General features: G+C 35.1%; 2 protein-coding genes across 2 annotated transcripts; one reads left to right on the top strand and one right to left on the bottom strand.

Moving 5' to 3' along the window:
- Positions 1-11821: 11821 nt before the first annotated feature.
- Positions 11822-13428, bottom strand: LOC132169254 (uncharacterized mitochondrial protein AtMg00310-like). The gene is made up of 2 exons (XM_059580318.1): positions 13409-13428; positions 11822-12395 (listed from the first exon to the last, which is right to left on the bottom strand). The coding sequence occupies exons 1-2, from the start codon at positions 13426-13428 to the stop codon at positions 11822-11824; spliced, it is 594 nt and encodes a 197-aa protein (XP_059436301.1).
- Positions 13429-13459: 31 nt separating this feature from the next.
- LOC132169253 (protein neprosin-like) lies at positions 13460-22265 on the top strand. Its single transcript, XM_059580317.1, has 8 exons — positions 13460-13644; positions 13929-14015; positions 14099-14278; positions 14369-14527; positions 14627-14680; positions 14752-14883; positions 15016-15419; positions 21974-22265. The coding sequence occupies exons 1-8, from the start codon at positions 13489-13491 to the stop codon at positions 22263-22265; spliced, it is 1464 nt and encodes a 487-aa protein (XP_059436300.1). The 5' UTR covers positions 13460-13488.
- Positions 22266-24447: the final 2182 nt, after the last annotated feature.

Here is a 24447-nt window from a genome sequence, read left to right as displayed (position 1 = left end):
TGAAAATACTTGTATGATGTAAGAGTTTAATGGTAAGTTTGGCCTATTATAACTACTATATATATAATAAAATCCAAAAATTAATTATTATTATTATTATTATTATTTTTTTAAAAAATTTTCTCATATCATTAGCGGCGACCTTAAAGTCGCCGCTAATGATAGTGGAATAGCGGCGACTCTTAGAGTCGTCGCTGATAATAGTGGAATAGTGGCAACTCTCGGTTGCCGCTATTAATTTTTTAAATTTTTTTATATAATTAGCGGCAACATTAACGTCGCCGCTAATGATAGTGTAATAGCGGCAACTCTTAGAGTCGTCGCTGATGATAGTGGAATAGCGGCAACTAAGAGTTGCCGCTATTAATTTTTTAAATTTTTTTTATATAATTAGCGGCGACCTTAAGTCGCCGCTAATGATAGTGTAATAGCGGCGACTCTTAGAGTCGTCGCTGATGATAGTGGAATAGCGGCAACTAAGAGTTGCCGCTATTAATTTTTTAAAATTTTTTTTTATATAATTAGCGGCGACCTTAAAGTCGCCGCTAATGATATACCAATAGCGGCGACTTTGAGGTAATTTCGAACATATTTTTGCGGCGACCAAAAAAGTCATTAGCGGCAACTAAAAGTTGCCGCTAATGATCCCTTATTAGCGGCGATCCTAAAAGTCGCCGCTATTTGGCATCAGCGTCCGATTACTAGCAGCAACCAAATAGCAGCCACTTTGTTGCCGCTATTGGTAAATAGCAGCCATTTTTGGGTCATTAGCGGCGACTTGGAGTCGCCGCTAATGACCAAATTTTTTGTAGTGAATTTCTAATTTAATGCTATTAGATTTCTACTTTGGGGGACGATTCATATCACGATTGCCTAAAATTCTTAGCATATTATACCGAATACATCTATTCAAATCTCGAACATTATTTATTAAATTACTATTTACCATATTTATAATCATTTACCATGTATTAAATTACTATTTACCGCATTGGTGAGAATGGAACACAAGATATGCAGCTCATAGCCGGAGTATTGCATGTGCATATGAAAATGCAAAATTTCATTTTGTGAATCCAATTGATACGGAGTTGTATATATACATCTGACTCACATGCATACAATATTCTAAATAGCTTGAGTTGTATTAATTTAACGTCCAATTTTCATAATAATTAATGAGTTTTCTCAAATTATTAATGTTCTATATATGTGACCATATATATATAGGTAGTTTGTTACTGACTTACTGTACTATATATCGTTCTACTCACATATAAGTGGGTTGCATTTATTTAATGGTGGAATTAATGCACCTTTTATTAGGAAGCATTATCTTCCGACGATCGAGAATAAAATTATTTTTAGTTTTTTTTTTTTAAGGTTTAATTTCACTACATTTTTCATTTTTGTCTTAATTTTCCATTTTTCCAGCTCAATTTCTCATTCATGATATATATATATGTAATGTCTTCCATTCAGTTGGTAAGTTGGAGTCTTTTTTCGGTTGCATTGGGATTTAAGTAATATATATATATATATATATATATATATATATATATATGTATGTATATATATTCTTTTTTCTTTTTTATTCGTTTTTTTTACTAGGTTATTTTAATTTAATAATTTATCCCAATGATCCCAGCTGGCCCATTCTTAAAGGGTTTAATAGTAATTACCAATTACAACAGCTAGCCGTGCATGCCAAACCTTGGTACAGGCATTATTTAGATCGAGTGAAAGTTATGCATGCAATATATATCAGCTAGCCCTAGCTCGAGAACACCATTAATGATCTCTCCAGACTCCACCTCACCGTTTGCCAAAAAAGATACGTGGAACTACCATTAACATAGCCAGAAATGGCAGAAAGAAAATAGTGGAAGACAACTGGTTATCTCTCCATGGCAAAAACCAGTTGTTTTTTTTTTCCACGTCGAATTAATTAATTAAATGTTCAACAACTTATGGAACATAGAACATTATGTGCAATATTGGCCTCTCAGAGAACCATATCAATTTGTATTAATCAATAAAAGACAGATGCAGAAGAGAAGCACATGTACTAGTATTTCTCATTTGACGATCGAGGAATAACTTCAATAATTACAAACAAAACAAAAACCTGAAATTTTCCATTTTAGTCAAGTGGATGCTTACTTTTTTAGTAATGAGCTTCTTCTTCCTCTACACGTTCTTTTAAAAATGTACACATTTCTTTCAAGCTTTAATAGCTTTGCTGGTAGAGTTTTAAGCGTCCAGTCCATGTCTTTCCAAAAAAAAAAAAAAAAACAGCCCTCTTGTATTTAAAGCATTTCTCATTCTCTCTAAAGTTTCTGATTTACATGGAGTTCTCCCAAATGCTTCTCAGATGATCGATCCTAAAGGAACTAGCTAAGTGAAAGCGCTGTGTGTTGTGCAAAGATATCAAGGTGAGATTCACTTTCTTTCACCATGAATCTCTTTCTTCTTTTAATCTTCTTTAATTAGCATGTCTTCTTCTCTTTTGGTTGCAACTTGTTCGATCTTCGATCCATAGTTTCTTTCGGGCTAAGCCCACAAAATATATTTCAACATGAATCGCCATTAATGCAGCTTATTCTATCTTTGCATTTTTCTGATATTACCTTTGAAAGCAGTACTGAACCCACCAATCACATCACAAAGAATGGGCACCTCCTAGTCACAGAACCGAACCTCCTCGACAAATACCGGCGTTGCGCACAGCGACATGATCGATGCCGTGCAAGGCATGGGTTGGGTCATGGGTGTCATGTGGCCGCCGGTGCCGGCTGTGTGTAAGAGCCGGCGGGGAGGGTGAAATAAGCTAATTCGGGTCATGTAGATGGGCCAACAGGTAGTTATTACCTGCGAAGGCCCAGCCCGGTTTTCTAACTATATCTTTTAAAAAAGGTGAGCCGACTAATTTGATTCAGCCCAGTCCAGGCCAAGTTTATTTTTTTTAAAAGGCTGGACCCACCCACTTCATTCAGCCCAATAAAAGGAATCCATTGGGGTTGCGGGCTGAACCAAACAGGCCTTCGGCTCTGCCAGGCTCATTTCATTAAGAAAAACAAAAAGGTTTTGCCAGTTGTGGGCCCAATCTTTCCTTTTGACGATTATAGTTGAAAAATCTGTTAGAATCTAGCTTCATCTTTAAGCCAAGCGAGAACTTCTTGGTGTTTGTGTTTGGAGTGAGAATGACAGTCAATGTGAGATTATCATGCCATGTCAACAAGATTTTGCCTCATTTTATGATCCTCTAATTTGACATAAACTATTTATTTTTACCAAAAACCCAACCCTTAACTCATTTTTTCTCGTTCTGTTTTGTTTGTTATTGGTTCATTTTTGTTTGATATCCTTAATTAATATTCTAATTAGTCTCTGAGAATCAGTAAATTACAAATCAAAATTTCATGAGAACAATAAAATTTGAACATTTTGTAAGAGAGACTATAGCTTTAGAGTCATGATATATATATTATTTGTGTCCTAATTTTGAGTTTTGAATATATATGTTTCATATACTCTCATTATTGTTGTAGATTATATCAAATCATCGTATCGGTGCTTGTTCCTCTCATGGCTCTTACTTTAGTGCGTGCTTTTCTCTCTCTTCCATTGTATTATTAATGACGTATTCTCCATATTCCCTTGCTAACTACTTACTTAATCAAAACCAAGCATCATAATATATCTCCCTTTGTCCCAAGGCACTTGCTTTCAATAATAACATGAAAATTAAAACTCCCCAATTTTTTTTACTTTTTTACTTTTGCTCCCAAACTATAAAAGTTAGTACAAACTAGAGTTATAGGCCGCATCAAGTAGGAATCAAAATCCTACTCAGGTAAAATGTATAAAATCCAATAGCTCAACATTTGGGCGTATGTTATTCTAGCTTGAGTGTCTAACCAGTTTTAGCAAATCAAAACCCGCAATCAAATATACGGTATATATATATATATATATATTCTAATTAACAAGCTAGCTCCACACTTTAATTTCCCCATTCATTTTCTCTTCATTTACTGATTAAAAAGATTGACTCTTCTAATTTTACTTATACATGCACACCGCAATTAGCTAAATGGAAAAGATATGATTATCTAATGTATATTAATGTTAACTTACTTTGCAGATTCATATTATCTACTTTGTTAGTCTTTTTGCCTTTGCCGGGGCGAGAAACAAAGATCCTTCTAACGGACATGCAGGCAATACGAAGAGGAATGATTCTGACCTTTTGGTGTTTGTCGTTTATATGGCGGTCTTCATAGGTATTATCCCAGTTATTTGCCTACTATACCTTCTTTGGTTCCGCTGCTGCCGCGTGGATCCAGTGGCTGTTATTTTCAAGAGGTTCCCTGTTTTCAAGTTTGTTCCTAGTGGGGAATCCGGGTTTGGAGCCACCGTGTGCAGAATCTGCCTGACGGACTTTGTCGATGGGGAGCATCTCCGGATTCTGCCGTGTGGCCACATGTACCACCAGAAATGTCTTAAACAGTTGGTCGCTTCAGGGAGCATGACTTGTCCAGATTGCCGCCATAATTTTGGCAGTAATAATGCATAGGAAATCAATTAGAGGTTTATAGACCTTAGAGAGTTGGTCACTTCAGGGACAGGGAGCATGGCTTTTATCAATAGAACTTTGTAAAAAGAAAAAGAAAAAAACTATATATATACTACGTACTGAAAAGCTTATATACAGTAATTACCATTTGATATTAAAATGAAGTATAGCTAGTACAAAAGAAGTGTTTCCCATTTACAAGCTATGTACTTACTTGAAATTTATAACAATAGTTTTCCTCTCTTCTTTCTCTGCAATTCAACTCAGCTGTTTCTTCTTTTTAATTTCCCCTTTCTCTTTCTTTGGTTCTTCTTCTTTAATTAATTATCACTTGTGCGTTTGTTTTGGTTTGATTGTGAATTACTGATTGGGAGAATATATTCTCTTATTGAATCTTGGCAAAACGAAGTGCACAAAAACTGCACTTTGGAAGTGGAATAATAAATAAAACGGAAGCATTTTGGGCATTTTAACCAACAAAAAAAAAGGGGTGAAATTAGAAAGGGAAAAAATCTAGTGTTTTCTTGCCTATTTTATTATATTGTACTAGGTGGTTTTAGATGATGTGTAAGCTTTTTATTGGATGATGTAAAAGTGAGCTTTTACAACTGAAAAATGATAAAATCTAATAAAAACTCTATTTACCTATAGAAGTTCTTGTGGCAAGATGCCACATCATATTTTTTGTGGATGGAAAAAAAAAAAAAAAAAAAAGAAAAAACAAAAAGAAGATGATATGGCATCTTGCCACATTGATTTTTATTGCCAAAATATGGAGTTTTTATTAGATTCTAACATATCTCTTTAACCCATCCTGATTGAAGGTATTCTCATAAATAAAACTGAAGCATTTTGGGCATTTTAACCAACAAAAAAAAAAAAAGAAAAAGAAAAAAGAAAAAAAAAAGGGTGAAATTAAGGGAAAAAATCTTGAAAGGACAGAAATTTCCTCCAAACCAGTCGGAAGGAAATATCCTCAAGCTCATTTAAAATAATGCCAAGTGTCTATAAACAATATATTTAAAACGCTCATTAAATTTTTAAGGTCATTAATTGCAGTTTACGAACTTAGACTAATGTTTTAAATGTTTATAGATACAAGGCTGGTTGTTCTATGGGTATGTACAAGAGTGAAGTGTGGCAGCGGATTTGGAAATTACATATCCCTAGTGTGGAAAAGAATTTTTTATGGAGAGCTTGCCATAATATTCTACCTACTAGGGATAATCTTTTGAGAAGGAAAATAGTGCAGGATCCGCGGTGCCCGATTTGTGAGAGAGACGTTGAGACATCCACCCATGTGTTATGGGAATGCTCCTCAGCCATGGATGCGTGGGGGTCAAGCTGCAAAAAAATTCTAGAAGAGTTCTATTAAGGGGTTATCTTTTCTTAAGGTGCTGGAGGAGGTGTTGAAAACTGCTAATGAGGAAGAAGTTAAATTTTTTATTGGACTATCTCGGCAATTGTGGCTTAGGAGAAATGAAGTAATTCACGGGGGACTTTTTAGCCATCCAAATTTGCTGATCCAAAAGGTGAAAAAAGCAATCTCCGAGTTTGGTCAGGCCAACAATAGTGAGCCTCCAGTGCAAGAAGTCCAGGGAAGCAAAGAAGATGCAACATGGCAAGCACCACCACAGACTAAAGGCTAACTGGGACGCTGCGTTAGATGTCAAACACGGACGAGTAGGAATGGGTGTGATCATTAACAGAGATCATGAAGGCAGAGTCATTGCCGCCAGATGCAGTACAAGTCAAGGGGCTTTTGATCCATCAACTGCGGAAGCTTTAGCAGCTATCCATGCACTGCGGTATTGTCGAGCAATTGGTGCGAATATTATTAGCCTGGAAGGTGATGCCAAAAACGTAGTGGACGCGATGAACACACGAGAAGAAAACTGGAGCAGATTTGGACACCTTGCGGTGGATGCTAAATCTTTGCTCAACGGGTTTAGCAGTTGGGAGGTTAAGCATGTAGGACGTAATGCCAATTTCGCAGCTCATCATCTAGCAAAATTAGCGGCGGGTCTAGGCTTCGAAAAGGAGTGGTTGGGAGAATTCCCTGATTGTATCTCAGCGATTATTCAGAGAGAGCAATCTGTATTATCTTTTGATTGATTAATGAAGAAGCAAATATTTCATCCAAAAAAAAAAAAAAAAAAATGTTTATAGATACTTGACACTATTTTAAATGGGTTGGAGGATATTTCCTTCAGACTGTTTTGTAGGAAATTTCTGTCCATCTTTTTTTTTTTTTTTTTTTGACATGTCCGCACAAGAGGGAGGAGGGGGATTCGAACTAGTGACCTCCACTTCACTAAGTATGGTCCCAGCCGATTGAGCTACCTCTTGGGGACAATTTTCTGTCCATCTTGAAATGTAGACATTGCAAATTTTTAAACTTCGAGAGTATGATTGCAAAAACGCCTATACTTCGAGGGATAAGTGAACTTTTATTTATTTATTTATTATTATTTTTTTTGACATGTCCACACAAGAGGGAGGAGGGGGATTCGAACTAGTGACCTCTGCTTTATTAGGCGTGATCTCAACCGATTGAATTACCTCTTGGAGACTTTTATGTAATTAGAAAAAAAGCCCCTTATCGTACTAATGCCTCTAAATAATTCTCTCCATGATCCCAAGTGATGAATAAGGTATCCATATATGATATGCTGTTACATTTACATCTTCAATTTTTGAATCTCAATTTTCTTAGACGTATTGAATACCATGATAGATATATAGATGTACCCCAGTGGCGCTTGATTTTTATGCGATTATTGCCAGGCGAATATGGTTCCATAGAAATACAGTGATCCGTGGGGGAGAATTCACTCATCCACTCCGTGCAGTTCAAGAGGTGGAGGTACTTCTGTTGGAGTATCGAATGGCAAATGTAAATGAAGAGGAAAATGGTTTTATTCCCCCTCCCCCGGCCCACATGCTTGGTCTCTCAAGTGGTAAACTCCATAACAAGGTTGGTACAACTAATTGACGGTTGGGAGTTGGGATCATAGTGAGAGACTACATAGGCTAGGTAAGACTATTGGTATTGTCCAAGAATATGTGATGGCGGAAGCTGCGGAGTTTAATTAGTTGAGATTTGGACTTGCAAAGCATTATTTTGGAGGATGACTCGTTGTAGGTAGTCAATGGTCTTAAAAAAATGGGCCAAACTTAATTAAGTAGATACAGACAAATTGTGGAAAATACTAGAGACGTATTAAAAACCCTTCAAAGCTGCCAGATTTGTCATTAAAAGGGAAGCTAACTTTGCTGCACATTTGTTAGAAAAGGCCGGGGTAAAACAAATCATGGATAGGGTCTGGGACTCTGGATAGAAGAAATTCCTTGTTGTATTCGTCATGTTGTTTTTCTAGAGCAATCTTTCGGTCTTGTTGTTTAGAGCTCTTATGCTCTAGAAGATTTTTCTGAATGAATGAATGATGAAATTTTTCTCAAAAAAAAAAAAAAACTACATTATCATTTACAATAACTCCCATCAAAGAATTGAATTCTTTAAGTAATTAATTTTAGTAACCGCTTTACTAAAACTATCACAACATGTACTTAGATGACAAATTATATACTCAATTACCTGAAAATAACAAAATTACCTGAAAATAACATCTTTTTATTTAGGAAAAAGTATACTTTACCCCCCAAAATTTGAGTCGATTTTCAATTCGACTTTCAATGTTTTAAGTTCTGCAATGCACCCCCCCAAAGTTTGAGCTGATTTTCAATTTGACCCCAATGTTTCAAATTTTATAATGCATCCCCCAAAGTTTGAGCCGATTTTCAATTCAACTCCCAATATTTTAATTTTTGCAATGCACCCCCCAAAGTTTAAATTTTTTTCAATTTCGCCTCTCTGTTAGTCAATGCCGTCTTATTTGACAGAACTGTGATCACGTGATCCACACGTGATCACTTAAGCTCATTCTTTCCCCAAAATGCCCCCACCCACACAATTAATCCTTTACCCTTACCCAAGCTCACATGCGTCTACCCAAGTTAGCTCACCTCACCATCACCAACACGCATCTCACCTCACTTAGAGCAACTAGGGTTCTTGCGCTGATGAGAGAAAGCACGCTGGTTCAAGGGCAGACGTAGACATGAGTGAGAGTCATGGTGCATCGCTTGGTTCCATTCAAAGCAGAGTTTCATTTTCACCACAATGGCTTTGCTATTGTGAGCGGCCAATGATTGTGAAAGCAGCTCAAATAGAGAAAAATGTTGGGCTTGAGTGATCACGTGCGGGTCATGTGATCACAATTCCATAAGATAAAACGCCATCGACTAATGGAGAGGCAGAATTGAACAAAATTTAAACTTTGGGGGGGAGGGGGGGGAGGGGTGTATTGCAAAAATTGAAACATTGTGGGTCGAATTGAAAATCGGCTCAAACTTTAGGGGGGCAAAGTGTACTTTTCCTTTTTATTTATTTTTATGAGTTCAAGGACATCTATATCTCTTATGGAGATTACATGAATTCTTATTGAAAGTAATTGCTCTGTCCCCAAGAGGTAGCTTAATCGGCTAGGACCATGCTCAATGAAGCGGATGTCATTAGTTCGAATTCCTCTCCCCCCTCTTATGCGGACAAGTAAAAAAAAGAAAAGAAAAAAGAAAGTAATTGCTCTCTCCGTTAATACTAAATGAAATTCACCAAATATTCCAATGTATTGACCATGGAAATCTCTTTTGTTGACAAATCAAAGTGATTAAGATTTCATATCAGATTCCATTATTCTCATTGGATTGGGTGTCTTTGCAATTTGTAGGAAATTTCCTACTATGTGTCTTTTAACATGTACAAACACGTTGTTTAATAGCATGTGTTTCTCACATGCTTAAAAGGCACAAATCACTTTTAGAAGTTGGTTTGTAAGAGTTTCCTACAAACCAATTTGTAGAAATTTTTTGTCCCAATTAGTAGATATGAGTAATGTGTTTAGGTGATAGTATTTTGTAAAACACAACCTCATGTTAATTAGTCGAGTTCAATGTATTTTGAATGCACCAATATATTAACTACAAGTCTCAATTTCTATGATCTAGACAAATTATCATAACATATAATAGTAATATATATGTAAAAAAAAAAAAGGGAAAAAAGTACACATACGGCATACCTCCCTCAAACTACAACCCCATTGTTAGTGTCCCTCTCCAAATACTAATTGTACCAATGTCTCCTCTAAGGACAAAAATACCCTTCATAAAATTAAAAAAAACTCTTCAAATTATTTTTTTTAAAAAAAAGAAAAACTAAAAAAAAAAAAGAAAAACCAATTTATAAGGATATGTTTAAGAAATAAAAATAATTATTTAATTTTTAGTTTTTTATAAAAACAATATAGAATTTTTTTTTTTAAAAAAAAGGGAAAAAATAAAATCAAATATATATTAATTTAAAATTTTTATTAAAGAAAAAAGAAAAAAAAATTATAAGGATATTTTTATTTTTTACGTTTATATTTTTTATTTTTTATTTTTAAAAAGATACAGAAAGAAAAACTAAAAATTACAGAATAAATGAAAAAACAAGAAAAACCAATTATAAGGATACTTTTTTTTAATTTTTAATTTAAATTTAAATTTTAAATTTTAAAATAAAAGAAAAAAGCAATTTGTTTTTTGTTTTTTCTTTTAAAAATTAAATTAACATTTTAAAATGTCTTTTTTTTTTTTTTTTAATTTATAAGAATATTTTTGTCTTATTGAAATTTTTTTAGTCATTTTTGTTGTTTTGTTGGGCTTAAGAGGACCTTGACATTTGTTGGTGATTTAAGAGGGATATTATTGACACAATTGATAGTTTGTTTGTTTGTTTGTTTTTTTTTTTTTTTGATGAAATATTTGCTTCTTCATTAATCAATCAAAAGATAATACAGATTGCTCTCTCTGAATAATCGCTGAGATACAATCAGGGAATTCTCCCAACCACTCCTTTTCGAAGCCTAGACCCACCGCTAATTTTGCTAGATGATGAGCTGCGAAATTGGCATTACGTCCTACGTGCTTAATCTCCCAGCTGCTAAACCCGTTGAGCAAAGATTTAGCATCCGCCACAAGGTGTCCAAATCTGCTCCAGTTTTCTTCTCGTGTGTTCATCACGTCCACTACGTTTTTGGCATCACCTTCCAGGCTGATAATATTTGCACCAATTGCTCTACAATACCGCAGTGCATGGATAGCTGCTAAAGCTTCTGCAGCTGATGGATCAAAAGCCCCTTGACTTGTACTGCATCTGGCGGCAATGACTCTGCCTTCATGATCTCTGATGATCACACCCATTCCTACTCTTCCGTGTTTGACATCTAACGCAGCGTCCCAGTTAGCCTTTAGTCTGCCCTGTGGAGGTGCTTGCCATGTTGCATCTTCTTTGCTTCCCTGGACTTCTTGCACTGAAGGCTCACTGCTGTTGGCCTGACCAAACTCGGAGATTTCGTTTTTCACCTTCTGGATCAGCAAATTTGGATGGCTAAAAACTCCCTCGTGAATTACTTCATTTCTCCTAAGCCACAATTGCCGAGATAGTCCACTAAAAAATTTGACTTCTTCCTCATTAGCAGTTTTCAACACCTCCTCCAGCACCTTAAGAAAAGATAACCCCTTAATGGAACTCTTCTGGAATTTTTTGCAGCTTGACCCCCACGCATCCATGGCTGAGGAGCATTCCCATAACACATGGGTGGATGTCTCAACGTCTCTCTCACAAATTGGGCACCGCGGATCTTGCACTATTTTCCTTCTCAAAAGATTATCCCTAGTAGGTAGAATATTATGGCAAGCTCTCCATAAAAAATTCTTTTCCACACTAGGGATATGTAATTTCCAAATCCGCTGCCACACTTCACTCTTGTACATACCCATAGAACAGCCAGCCTTGTATCTATCCTCCACTTCTTTAGCCAAGTGATAGGCGCTCTTAACAGAAAAAAGCCCATTTACCGTACCGCTCCAAATCAGCAAATCTGCTTGATTAGTACAACTAAGCGGAATTGATTTTATGGCTTGCACTTCATCCTCTCTAAAAAGATTTGCCAAAAGATTACAATCCCACCAGCCCCTTTCCTTATCAATAAGCTCACATACCTTGGCATTTTCATACCCTTGTCGTGTAGGAGATTGGATAAAGAGGTTGTGCCGAGTGGGAACCCAACGATCTCCCCAAATGCGGACCTTCTCCCCATTTCCGATCCTCCAACACAATCCCTCTTTCAATAATGCCTACGAACTCCAAATACTCCTCCATGCATACGAAGGTTTTGAACCAATATTCGCATCCAAAACCTCCTTTTTGGGAAAATATTTCGCCTTCATTATTTTTGCAACCAAGCTGTCCGGTGTTTTCCAGAGACGCCAATATTGCTTAGCCAAAAGAGCCTTGTTAAAACAAGAGAACTCTCTAAATCCCATTCCTCCCTTCTCTTTATTGTCTCCTAATCGTTCCCAACTCATCCAGTGAATGCGGGACTCATTGCTTTTATGCCCCCACCAAAATTTCTGCATCATTGAATTTATATTGGAACATAATGCTTTCGGAAGCAAGAAAACACTCATGCTATATGTCGGTATAGCTTGCACCACTGCCTTCAAAAGAATTTCCTTCCCCGCCTGCGATAAAAATCTCAGCTTCCAATCTTTCTGTCGTTTTTCAATCCGGTCAATAATCGTCTTGAACTCCTTAGTTCGTGACTTCCCCACCAAAGCCGGGAGTCCCAAATAGGTATCAAATCTTTGAGACACCGGGATTGCAGCGATCTCAAGAATGGCTTTCTTCTCTTCAGTTGGTGTATTTCGACTAAAATAGATTGCAGTTTTGTTGAGAACATTGACAATGAAGTGGTAGTTTGAGGAGGGGAGTGGGGGAGGAGGGTGTATGTGTACTTTTCCAAAACTATATATTTGTATGTGTGTGTGTATTGATATGTTATAGTATTCATTAATGTTTAACTTAATGGTTTAGGATTTTCAAAGCCATACTACCTAATATAAGAGAAATGCTATGGGTCAATAAATTTTTCATATTTTGCTCATATTCTCCTATAAATTCAATAGATCAACTATTAGATTTATAAGGTTCATCATTGACTTATATAAAATTCACATAAGTCTATAAATCTAATAGTTAATTGTAAGAAAATATGAGTCAAATATGGGGAACTTATTGACCCATAGCATTTCTCCCTAATATATTTTTGAGATGATGACTCATATCAAGATTTCCTAGAATTTTTAGGCTATTAATTGTACGAATTTCAAACATTATTGTCAAATTAAATGGTGACGATTTATTCATATCAATATTTATTATATTACTACGTTTAAAATAATTTATCACATCATTATGACAAATATGGTAAGTAATGAAGTGGTAAAATCTGAACCGTTTCGATTTGAAAATATATAAAGGTTAAGATTTGAATAAATCTATACTTAGTAGAACACCCTCAAAATTCCATGAAATATAAATTCATACATGGACTTACATTTTTTTGTCACTTAGAAATTCGTGTGCTAAACGTCATCCATCTTAAATGTAGTTCATTTAATTATAATAAATTTATAGGTAAACTAAAATCATCATTTTATTATTGTCATTATTATTTGGTTAATTATAATAAGATCCTATTCCAACGTGCATGGTAATCCTATAACTTCAGTAATTAATACAGTTTGTATTTAAGGTTGGAAAATATTGTCTATGTTTTTTTGTATTCCATTAATGTACGTCATTATCATTAGGAAATCCTAAAAATTATGTAATTAATGCAATTTGTATATTAAGGCCAATTCGACGATATGTATATATACCTTCTCGTCATGTAAGTCATTTCTGTAATGCTCTTATATGCATATAACAAATTCAGATTTGGCAAACCAATTTGTCGCTCATGGCTTCAAGGGTGGATATTATAGTTATCTTCCTCTGCTTTATCCTTGTCTGCAACAATTTGGTTGAAGCAAACTGGGGATTATCTACGAAGGAAGTGTTGGAATTCAAGAAGCAACTTATAAATATTAAAAAGTTCGCAATTAAAAGCATTCAAGTAAGATTTCTGCAATTTGAAGCCTTTTTCATTCATAGATTCTAAGTAATTTCTTTTTAATTTTTTTTTTTTATTATGCAAATATTATTGAACTTGTGAATGTTATGATGAAGTTGATCACGATAAAAATCAAATTCCCTATCCTAGCAACTGATCTATAAAGGAGATGGAGAGTCTCACTTATGCTCAAACCATATTTAATTGTTACAATATTATTTCTATCATCACCACAACCAGTACTTGCTGACTTTATAATGTACATTTATTTTATATAAAATCTATAGATCGGAGATGGAGATATATACGATTGCATTGATTTCTACAAACAACCTGGCTTCAATCACCCTTTCTGGAAGAATACTACTTTTGAGGTTGAACCAATGAAACCTTTTTCTTTTACAATCTCATCACATACCATTGATATTTTTTCTAACCTTTTAGAGTATTATTATAGATGAAACAAAAATTGTTTGTAGAAGGAATGAGAAACAAAGATATTGGCCGCGGGTTTAAAGGCGTAGGTTGTCCTTATGGAACAGTTCCGATTAGAAGAGTCAATGAAGATGACTTGATAAGAGCCACAATACTTTCAAAGATACATCCATCAAATATAGATGATGAACCTGGACATCATGTAAGTACTATTTTTTGTACTCGATCGCAGATGAATCAATGCTTTTGTAGTGATGCAAGCAAATTATAATAGGATCGTTATTTCATGCAGTATGCAATACTTCGAACAAAAGCTTATCCCGAAAGAAAGCTTGATGGAATTGAATCGTATATTTCCTTATTGAACCCAACAGAAATCATTGGATCCCAGTATAGGGCATTCCAATTGACAATTTCAAACGGTCTTGACAGCATAAAGACAGGTTTCACGGTAATTCTCTAATGTAAAATAGCTTTTCAATAGTTATGAATTTTTTTTTCCTATATTTGAACAGAAAAAGTAATTCAAATAATATAAATTTATTTTCAGGTAAATCCTTTATTGTTCAAAGACAACCAGACTCGGCTCTTTACTCATGTCACGGTGGGTTTTAGTAGATAATTGTGTCGAGTAATTTCCTTTTCCTTTGTTACATTTTTCTTGAACTTAACCAGATTGATGGAAGAACACAATGTTTTAATCAAGATTGTCCCGGATATGTACAAATCAGTTCTGAGATACCTCTAGGTTGGACCTTTGTTAATCCAGATGGAAAAAACTATTCTGAAAAATTGCGAATCAGTAAGGTAAGAAAATTAAGATGTGCATAACGTTCAATTCATTGGTTTACGAAACCAATCTAGTGAAAAAAGTAGATAGCCATCACTAGATGTTCTTATAATTGAATACAATTTTATTTAATGGCTTCCACATGACAGGAAATAAGTGGCGAACCAAATTCAACAGAATTTCTTTGGACATTGTATATCACTGAGCAGAATTCTATAGTTGGATTTTGGCCCCCAACACTATTTGGAAAATTAAGCGAGTATGCCAATCAAGCTGACTGGGGAGGAGAAGTTTATAGTCCATTGGACCAGCCTAGTCCCCCAATGGGCACTGGTATTCTTCCACATACAGAGACTTGGAACACAGTTTATTCAGCTCATAGCTGGTGGATTGCATGTGCATATGAGAATGCAAAATTTAATTTTGTCAGTCCAATTGATACTGAGTTGTATGCATCTGATCCACAGACATACAATATTGTAGATGCTGGATATTATGATGAAAATTGGAAACGTTTGATTGTATATGATGGTCCTGGTGGAATCGAAGGAGCGTGAGTTGTATTTTAACATCCCATTTTCATAATAATGATTTTTCTCAAATTTTTAATATTTTTTATTGTACCATCGTTCTGTTCACATTCAAGTGGGTTGCATATGTTGGATTTATTGGTAGAATGTAACTTTTATATATTCGGGAGCTTGATCTCTCAGGAATAGAATGATTTTCATTTTTTTTTAAAGCTTTAATCTAACTACATCTCTATTGTCGTCTTAAATTTTGCTCAATTTCTCATTTATGATATTTTTTTACGCATTAATTCATGTATGTAGGTCATTCTCAGATCTTGAAACCTCATACATTAAAACTTTATTAAACGACCCGTGCATTTGTAGATCTATGCCTTAAACCCTACAATATGCAAACTGGAGGTAAAAATCATCAAATTAACTCAAAGTTTCATATTTTGTTACCTTAAAAACATGCTCGCCGAAAATCCTGGTTAACAAAGTTTAAACTTTCTCGGTTCTACCCGATGGGCCGCATGCGGCGTAAAATTATCCTCCTCTGCTTGTTTTCTAACGACATGCACTATTCATCACGTGATTGAGATTGAAAGGAAGGATTTCTACGCTGTTTGGAACAAGGCTTAAGCTAATAGAAATCTATAGATTTAATCATTTAATTTATAATCTAACACTTTGGCTGTGCGACAAACGCTTGGGCAGCTAGATTTTCCTCTAGGTTGGCCAAATAAGGGTTTTGGCTAGGTGGTTTTCAAACTCACGATTACAGGGATTTGAGTAATTTTGAAACTTCAAGAAAATTTTGCCTGGATTAGTGAGAGATTTTTGGTTGTTTTAGAACTTGATTGTAATAAAACAACCACTCGCACAAGTCATTAGATTTTCTAGGGTGGTTATTTATAAATCATCATGTCCATCCATATTTTTTTTGTTTAAAAAATCTAGACTTTTGTAGGTCCTACGTATCCAATGATTAATTTAGATGGGAGATGAAAGAATATCATGTCTTGAATTTAGTCGATTTCGTAGGATTTTGTAGTTTAAATTTTAGAGAAGTGCTTAATATCATAGATATGCTATTTAGCATTCTTCTACACATCTTTAATTTGGCCAACTTTTTTTAAATTTATCATTGAATCTGTGATACTTGAAAAACTTTAAAAAGATATATTCAAAGTTGATAATATTACAAGTACATTGATGTAGTATATATACTACTAGAATTAAACCTAATACACTGCTAACCTAATGTAACAAAGTCAAAATCCTTTTACACTAAGGAGAATGTGATCTTCTAATTGGCTTTCTTGTTGTCCAAGTCTACCAATGGTTAAGCTTCTTTCCTTCTACAAAAGATTTGATCACAGCCAGCTAGTACTCCCAAAGTTACTTTACATGTTGTAATAGGAGGTTGAGGGATATAGAGAATCTTTCTATATTAAGTTTCAGCTTTCCTGTAGTTGCGAGATTGGCTTGTGCATCTATCTACGCTCGATTGCATCTGGCCTTCGATCGAGCGCACTCGAACTTGCTTCTTTTCATTTTCCCTAGTAATTGTGCTCGATATTGCACTCAAGCGCACTTGGACTGCAATTTCCTCCGAGTGCACTTGTCCTGCACTCGATCTCTTGAGTGCTTGATATACTTTAACAATACGCACATGTGGGTCTCATAGATTGAATACTTAATTTCCAAGCCACTTATTTTGGAACTTCGGTTATAGCTGTAATTAGACCAAAAAAAAGTGTTTTGGTTGTGGAGTTTGTTGCTCACTATTTTACTGAAATCAATCTCATAATGAAAGTAATGGACTAATTCTATTTACATATAGAGAGGGTAAAAATCATATACAATACTGAGAATGCAGATGATTTGTTTTGAACCCTAGCCCATTAATTGTCATGATTGTATTCATCTTAGCTACAGGTCCTACGTACGTACCATGTTGTTTTACAGCCATATCCGATGAAGTCCAAAGTCTCTCTCTTTCGTGTTGGTGTGTAATAAAATTCTTTCTTTTAGTGGCACTAAAAACCTTCATTACAGTCTATGTGATAAATTATTGAGCAGCACTTTGATCAATCGGCCCAAGATAGGTAATTTTTATTTTACCATAACTAGTCTCTGGCCGATTGACCAACTAGAGCCATTTTGTAGCTAGTAATCAAGAGGTGGAGTTTTTGTTTTTTTTGTTTTTGCATGTCCGTACAAAAAGAGGGGTGAGAGATTCGAACTAGTAACTTCCGTTTCATGAGGCATGATCTCCAACCGATTGAGTTACTCATTGGGAATCAAGAGGCTGAGGGTTAACCATAAAAAGATGGCTAAAAAAATTTACTTTCAAATGGTCTTTAATTCATACTTAATCCTCATCCTTTAATCATACTTTTAATGAAGGAATTTTTGTCTATTTAATGTGGAAAATTAATTTGATGCCCTTGATCTTCCAAATTGCAGTTTAGGTGCAAGTTAATTTACTTTGGCATGCTTGCATATGATAATTTCTTTAGGAAATCACGTTAATAGGTTCAACATTAAACTTTTTTGTAATTAACCAAAAGCTCCTTTTCTTGTTCAAGAGTAATTAGGGTACTACAACTTTTACTAGAAGTTTATTATATGATGGACAATTACCATATCATTCACTAAACAATTTAATTTACTTGTCAAATTTTGTTACTTAAAGACTTTCACATCCTATATTCTTTAATGTGGCATTGCCACGTAAACTCTAAAAAAAAACATTCAAATGTGGCAGTGCCCTTCGCCCAAAAAAATTTATCTAGCCTCTCTAGCTCATGGGTGGCCAACCCTCCAACCGAGCCTCTGGAGGTGGTTCGACCACCCTCAAATTTATTGAGAGTTATCGCGACCGACCATCCTCAATGTTCAATTTGCTAGTTGCGGCCACCGGATCTCTCCAATATGCTTGTTGCAGCAACAGAAAAAATATATTTAAAAATTATTGGAAGTAATTTCTCGAAAATCTCTTGTCAGTGCAAAGTCATGTAGTAGGAGTTTGTTTTATTTGCATTTGTTTTATTTGGACTCTTTCACGCAACCTACTCTCCCCTTTAGCCCATTCATCCATTTTGAGGAATAAGTTCATTTGTCTTTTATCGCAATAATCATAATTTTAGTTACATTAATTAATTTATTGAATTCATTATTAATACGCGGTTTCATCAAATGGGCTGTACCCTATAAAATTATAGTTTTTAACCTAGAAAATTAGGTTTGAATTTTGCAATTAGTTTTTAATTTACGGCCCAAATTAAAGAACTAGATGAAGAACGCTATCAAAACCTTAATTTTTCATCCTTTTATTAGGGAGCATTATCTTCTGATCGAGAATAAAATTATTTTTAGTTCTTTTTTTTTTTTAATTTTTTTAATTTTATTTTTTTTATCATCTTTTCTCTAGCTTTAATTTCACTACATTTTTCATTTTTGTCGTAATTTTCCATTTTTCCAGCTCAATTTCTCATTCATGATATATATATTTTTTACTTAAATCCCAATGCAACCGAAAAAAGACTCTTACAGCTTACCAACTGAATGGAAGACATCAAGATAACTTCTGCTTTGTACTTAGTTGAATGGGTATGATATATATATATATATATATATTGTTTTTCTTTTTTATTCGTTTTTTTTTTACTAGGTTATTTTAATTTAATAATTTATCCCAACGATCCCAGCAAGCCCATTCTTAAAGGGTTTAATAGTAATTACCAATTACAACAGCTAGCCGTGCATGCCAAACCTTGGTTCAGGCATTATTTAGAGTGAAAGTCATGCATGCAATATCAGCTAGCCCTAGCTCGAGAACACCATTAATGATCTCTCCACCTCACCGTTTGCCAAAAAAGATACGTAGAACTGCCATTAACATAGCCAGAAATAGCAGAAAGAAAATAGTGGAAGACAACTGGTTATCCCTCCATGGCAAAAATCAGTTGTTTTTTTTTCCACGTCGAATTAATTAATGATCAACAACTTATGGAACATACAACATTATGTGAAATATTGGCCTCTCAGAGAACCATGTCAATTTGTATTAATCAATAAAAGACAGATGGAGAAGAGAAGCACAGGTACTAGTATTTCTCATTTGACGAGGAATAACTTCAATAATTACAAACAAAACAAAAACCTGAAATTTTCCATTTTAGTCAAGTGGATGCTTACTTTTTTAGTAATGAGCTTCTTCTTCCTCTACACGTTCTTTTAAAAATGTACACATTTCTTTCAAGCTTTAATAGCTTTGCTGGTAGAGTTTTAAGCGTCCAGTCCATGTCTTTCCAAAAAAAAACAGCCCTCTTGTATTTAAAGCATTTCTCATTCTCTATAAAGTTTCTGATTTACATGGAGTTCTCCCAAATGCTTCTCAGATGATCGATCCTAAAGGGAACTAGCTAAGTGAAAGCGCCGTGTGTTGTGCAAAGATATCAAGGTGAGATTCACTTTCTTTCACCATGAATCTCTTTCTTCTTTTAATCTTCTTTAATTAGCATGTCTTCTTCTCTTTTGGTTGCAACTTGTTTGATCTTCGATCCATAGTTTCTTTCGGGCAAGCCCACAAAATGTATTTCACCATGAATCGCCATTAATGCAGCTTATTCTATCTTTGCATTTTTCTGATATTACCTTTGAAAGCAGTACTAAATCCACCAATCACATCACAAAGAATGGGCACCTCCTAGTCACAGAACCGAACCTCCTCGACAAATACCGGCGTTGCGCACCGCGACATGATTGATGCCGTGCAAGGCATGGGTTGGGTCATGGGTGTCATGTGGCCGCCGGTGCCGGCCGTGTGTAAGAGCCGGCGGGGAGGGTGAAATAAGCTAATTCGGGTCATGTAGATGGGCCAACAGGTAGTTATTACTTGCGAAGGCCCAGCCCAGTTTTCTAATTATATCTTTTAAAAAAGGTGGGCTGACTCATTTGATTTAGCCCGGCCAGTACAGGCCTAATTTGGTTTTTTTTTTTAAAAGGCTGGACCCAGCCACTTGGTTCAGCCCAATAAAAAGGAATCCATTGGGGTTGCGGGCTGAACTAAACAGGCCTTCAGCTCTGCTAGGCCCATTTCATTAACAAAAGCCGAAAAGGTTTTGCAGGTTGAGGGCCCGACCATGATAGTTGAAAAATCTGTTAGAATGTGGCTTCATCTTTAAGCCAGGCCATAACTTCTTGGTGTTTGTGTTTGGAGTGAGAATGACAGTCAATGTGAGATTATCATGCCATGTCAACAGGATTTTGCCTCATTTTACGATCCTCTAATTTGACATAAATTATTTATTTTTACCAAAAACCTGACCCTTAACTCATTTTTTCTCGTTCTTTTTTGTTTGTTATTGGTTCATTTTTGTTTGATATCCTTAATTAATATTCTAATTAGTCTTTGAAAAACAATAAATTATAAATCAAAATTTCATGAGAACTATAAAATTTGAACATTTTGTAAGATTTTGTAAGAGAGAATAGTATAGCTTTAGAGTCATGATATATATATCATTTTTGTCCTAATTTTGAGTTTTGAACATACATATTTCATATACTCTCATTAACATTGTAGAGTATATCAAGTCATCATATCCTGCTTGTTCCTCTCAGATGGCTCTTACTTTGGTGCGTGCTCATACTGTGGTGCGTGCTTTTCTCTCTCTCCAATTGTTTTATTAATGATGTATTTTCCGATATTCACTTACTAAGTACTTATTTAGGCCCAAAAAAAAAAAAAAAAAAATTTGTTTGTTAATAAACATGATTTTTTTTTTTTTTTTTTTTTAAATAATAATATTCGTTACAATCTGGCCGTCAGGGCTAGGTTTGTTAACTTAGAGCCTAGGCGTAAGAGAACTTAGTAGAAAGGACAAAGGAATTATATAATTACACTAAATGCAAATGATGAAGAATTAATTACGAAAAAATGTCAACTCGAAACATATCATAATGTATCTCCCTTTGTGCCAAGGCACTTATTTTCAATAACAACATGAAAACTAAAACTCTCTAAATTTTTTTATTTCTTACTTTTGCCCCCAAACTATAAAATTTAATTCCGCCCTGCAAACTAGAGTTATTGGCCTACATGTTGTCTACCGCATCAAGTAGGAATCCAAATCCTACTCATAAAGTCCAATAGCTCAACATTTGGGTGTGTGTTGTTCTAGCTTGAGTGTCTAACTAGTTTTTAGCAAATCAAAACCCACAATCATTATACTCTCAATACAAAAAAATAAATAAATAAATAAATAAAAATAATGTTAACAGGCTCCACGTACACTTTAATTTCCCCATTCATTTAATAATTAAAAAGATTAAATCTTCTAATTTTACTTATACATGCATACCGCAAGCTAATATTTTGATTGTCTACTATACTAAATGGAAAAGATATGATTATCTAATGTATAATGTTAACTTACTTTGCAGATTCAGATTATCTACTTTGTTAGTCTTTTTGCTTTTGCCGGGGCGCGAAAACAAAATCCTCCGAACCGACATCCTGGCAATACAAACTCGAATGATTCCGACCTTTTGGTGTTTGCCGTTTATATGGCGGTCTTCATAGGTATTATCCCAGTTATTTGCCTACTTACCATCTTTGGTTCCGCTGCTGCCGCGTGGATCCAGTGGCTGTTATTTTCAAGAGGTTCCCTGTTTTCAAGTTTGTTCCTGGTGGGGAATCCGGGTTTGGAGCCACCGAGTGCAGAATCTGCCTGACGGACTTTGCCGATGGGGAGCATCTCCGGATTCTGCCGTGTGGCCACATGTACCACGGGAAATGTCTTAAACAGTTGGTCGCTTCAGGGAGCATGACTTGTCCAGATTGCCGCCATAATTTTGGCAATAATAGTGCATAGGAAATCAATTAATTAGAGTTTTATTTGTAAAGCTTTGATATATTTATAGAACTTCGTAAAAGGAAAAAAGAAAAAAAAAAAAAAAAAAAAACAACCTATACTACGTACTTAAAAGCTTATAGCTAGTACTTACCTTTTGATATTAAAATGAAGTATAGTACAAAATATGTGTTTCCCATTTACAGCCTATGTACGTACTTGAAATTTATTACAATATAGTTTTCCTCGTGTGGCAAGACTCCACTCCCTGTCTTCTTTCTCTGCAACTCAACTTAGCTGTTTCTTCTTCTTTTTTTCTCCTTTCTCTTTCTTTCGTTCTTCTTCTTTAATTATCACATGTGCGTTTGTTTTGGTTTGATTGTGAATTACTGATTGGGAGAATTCTCTTATTGAATCTTGGCGGCTTGCTTCCAATTCCTTATTGAATCTTGGCAAAACGAATTGAAGTGCACAAAAACTGCACTTTGGAAGTGGAATAATAAATAAAACGGAAGCATTTCGGGCATTTTAACAAAAAAAAAATGTGGCTGAAATTGAAAGGGAAAAAATCTTGAAATATAGACATTGCAAAATTTTAAACTTCGAAAGTATGATCGATTGCAAATGCGCCTATACTTCGGGGATAAGTAGATTTTTACCTATGAAAATTCTATATACGACACCAAACGACACCTATTTTAAATGTATAGGTGTTTCACACAATTTATGCGGAAATAGATTTGACCTAACAATTAATAAACAACCAAAAATATATGAAACAATAAACAATAAACAACACAGATATTTTGGTTACAAAGAGGAAACCAATTAGAGAACTCTCTAAAAGTAAAACCTCTCCGGGACAGCCAAACTCAGGAAATCAACTAACTCAGTAAAAGAATAAAGGATTACAAGATATTCACATTTACAAAATCTTTGCAATTAATACGATCTTGTATAAGACAAGCGACCCACTTGCTTTCTACTGCAGTAGCCATTTCCAGAGACAGCTAGCACAATCCTTTTACGTGATCTCCCTTCACCGGAAATCCGGTTGACTTCACTTCAATAATCAACAAGTAAAAACAAATGATCACTCTAAGAGAGAGAACATGCTTTCTATATCACAGACTCTCTTAGCACAAGACGGCAAATTCTAGATGCAGAAATTCGTACCTCTCTTTTCCTATAGAGGTGTATTTATAATAGTCCCATCATCCCTAGACCTAGGAAAGAGTTTATATTCATTTAAAACTGTTACAGGTACGCAGCGTCCGGACAGGAACATGTGCCGTCCGGACGGGACAACAAAACACAGCCAGAAACTATTTTTAACACATGGCCGTCTACAATCTCGTCCGGACAATTGCACACAAGCCATTCTGCCCAACTTTGTAGTCTTCTATTTATGGCCCTTTTTTGACCTAGTAAACATTGGAAATTGCTAAATCTCATGAACCATGACTTTGTAGATCCTTGAGTTAGCTTTCCAACGCTGCAAAAATTGCTCCAATCAGAGGCCTGAAACTCAAGATATGACCTTTTTAGTAAAAGTCATCCGGACAGGATTCAAACGAGATTGTAGACGAGGCTCTCGGGAATTCTTGTTTATCGAGCTCGTCCGGACGGGATTGCAAACGAGGCTCTCAGGGAAAATAGAATTCTTCGAGCGTCTGAACGGCACTTCTTCTCATCCAAACAATAATTGAATGGATGATGAATCATGGCACTTTTGGTCACCATTTTGCTTACCGAATTAAGCCAACAAGAACTTACAACCTACAATTTATTACTATGAAATAATAATTGCAGTACTCTAGCTAGGTTTTATGTAATTAGAAACTAAAAAGGCTCCTTATCATACTAATGCCTATAAATAATTCTCTCCATGATATTCCTAAGTGATGAGTAAGGTATCCATATATGATATATTGTTGCATTTACATCTCCAATTTTTTGAATCTCAATTTTCTTAGGCGTGTATGATGCCATGATAGATAGATATACCCGAGAGAGCTTGATTTATATGCGATTATTGCCAAGTGAATTTGGTTCTGTAGAAATAAAATGATCCATAGGGGAGAATTCATTCATCCAAACCGCGTAGTTCAAGAGGTGGAGGTGCTTCTGCAGGAGTATCGAATGGCAAAAGTAATGAAGAGGAAAGTGGTTTATGCCCCCCACATGCATAGCCTGTCAAGTG

This window comes from Corylus avellana, chromosome ca2, assembly GCF_901000735.1.
Source record: "Corylus avellana chromosome ca2, CavTom2PMs-1.0".
Classification (NCBI taxonomy): Eukaryota; Viridiplantae; Streptophyta; class Magnoliopsida; order Fagales; family Betulaceae; genus Corylus; species Corylus avellana.
Note: the sequence above shows the minus strand (reverse complement) of the source record. Positions and strands in the feature narration are given on the sequence as shown.

Bases quoted from the DNA above. Each gene is read 5' to 3' on its own strand.
- LOC132169253 (XM_059580317.1), top strand. From the start codon at position 13,489: ATGGCTTCAAGGGTGGATATTATAGTTATCTTCCTCTGCTTTATCCTT. The intron at 13,645-13,928 runs GTAAGATTTCTG...TAAAATCTATAG, and splicing joins TCGCAATTAAAAGCATTCAA to ATCGGAGATGGAGATATATA. The intron at 14,681-14,751 runs GTGGGTTTTAGT...GAACTTAACCAG, and splicing joins GGCTCTTTACTCATGTCACG to ATTGATGGAAGAACACAATG.
- LOC132169254 (XM_059580318.1), bottom strand. From the start codon at position 13,428: ATGACTTACATGACGAGAAG. The intron at 12,396-13,408 runs GTATATATACAT...AATCTATTTTAG, and splicing joins ATGACTTACATGACGAGAAG to TCGAAATACACCAACTGAAG.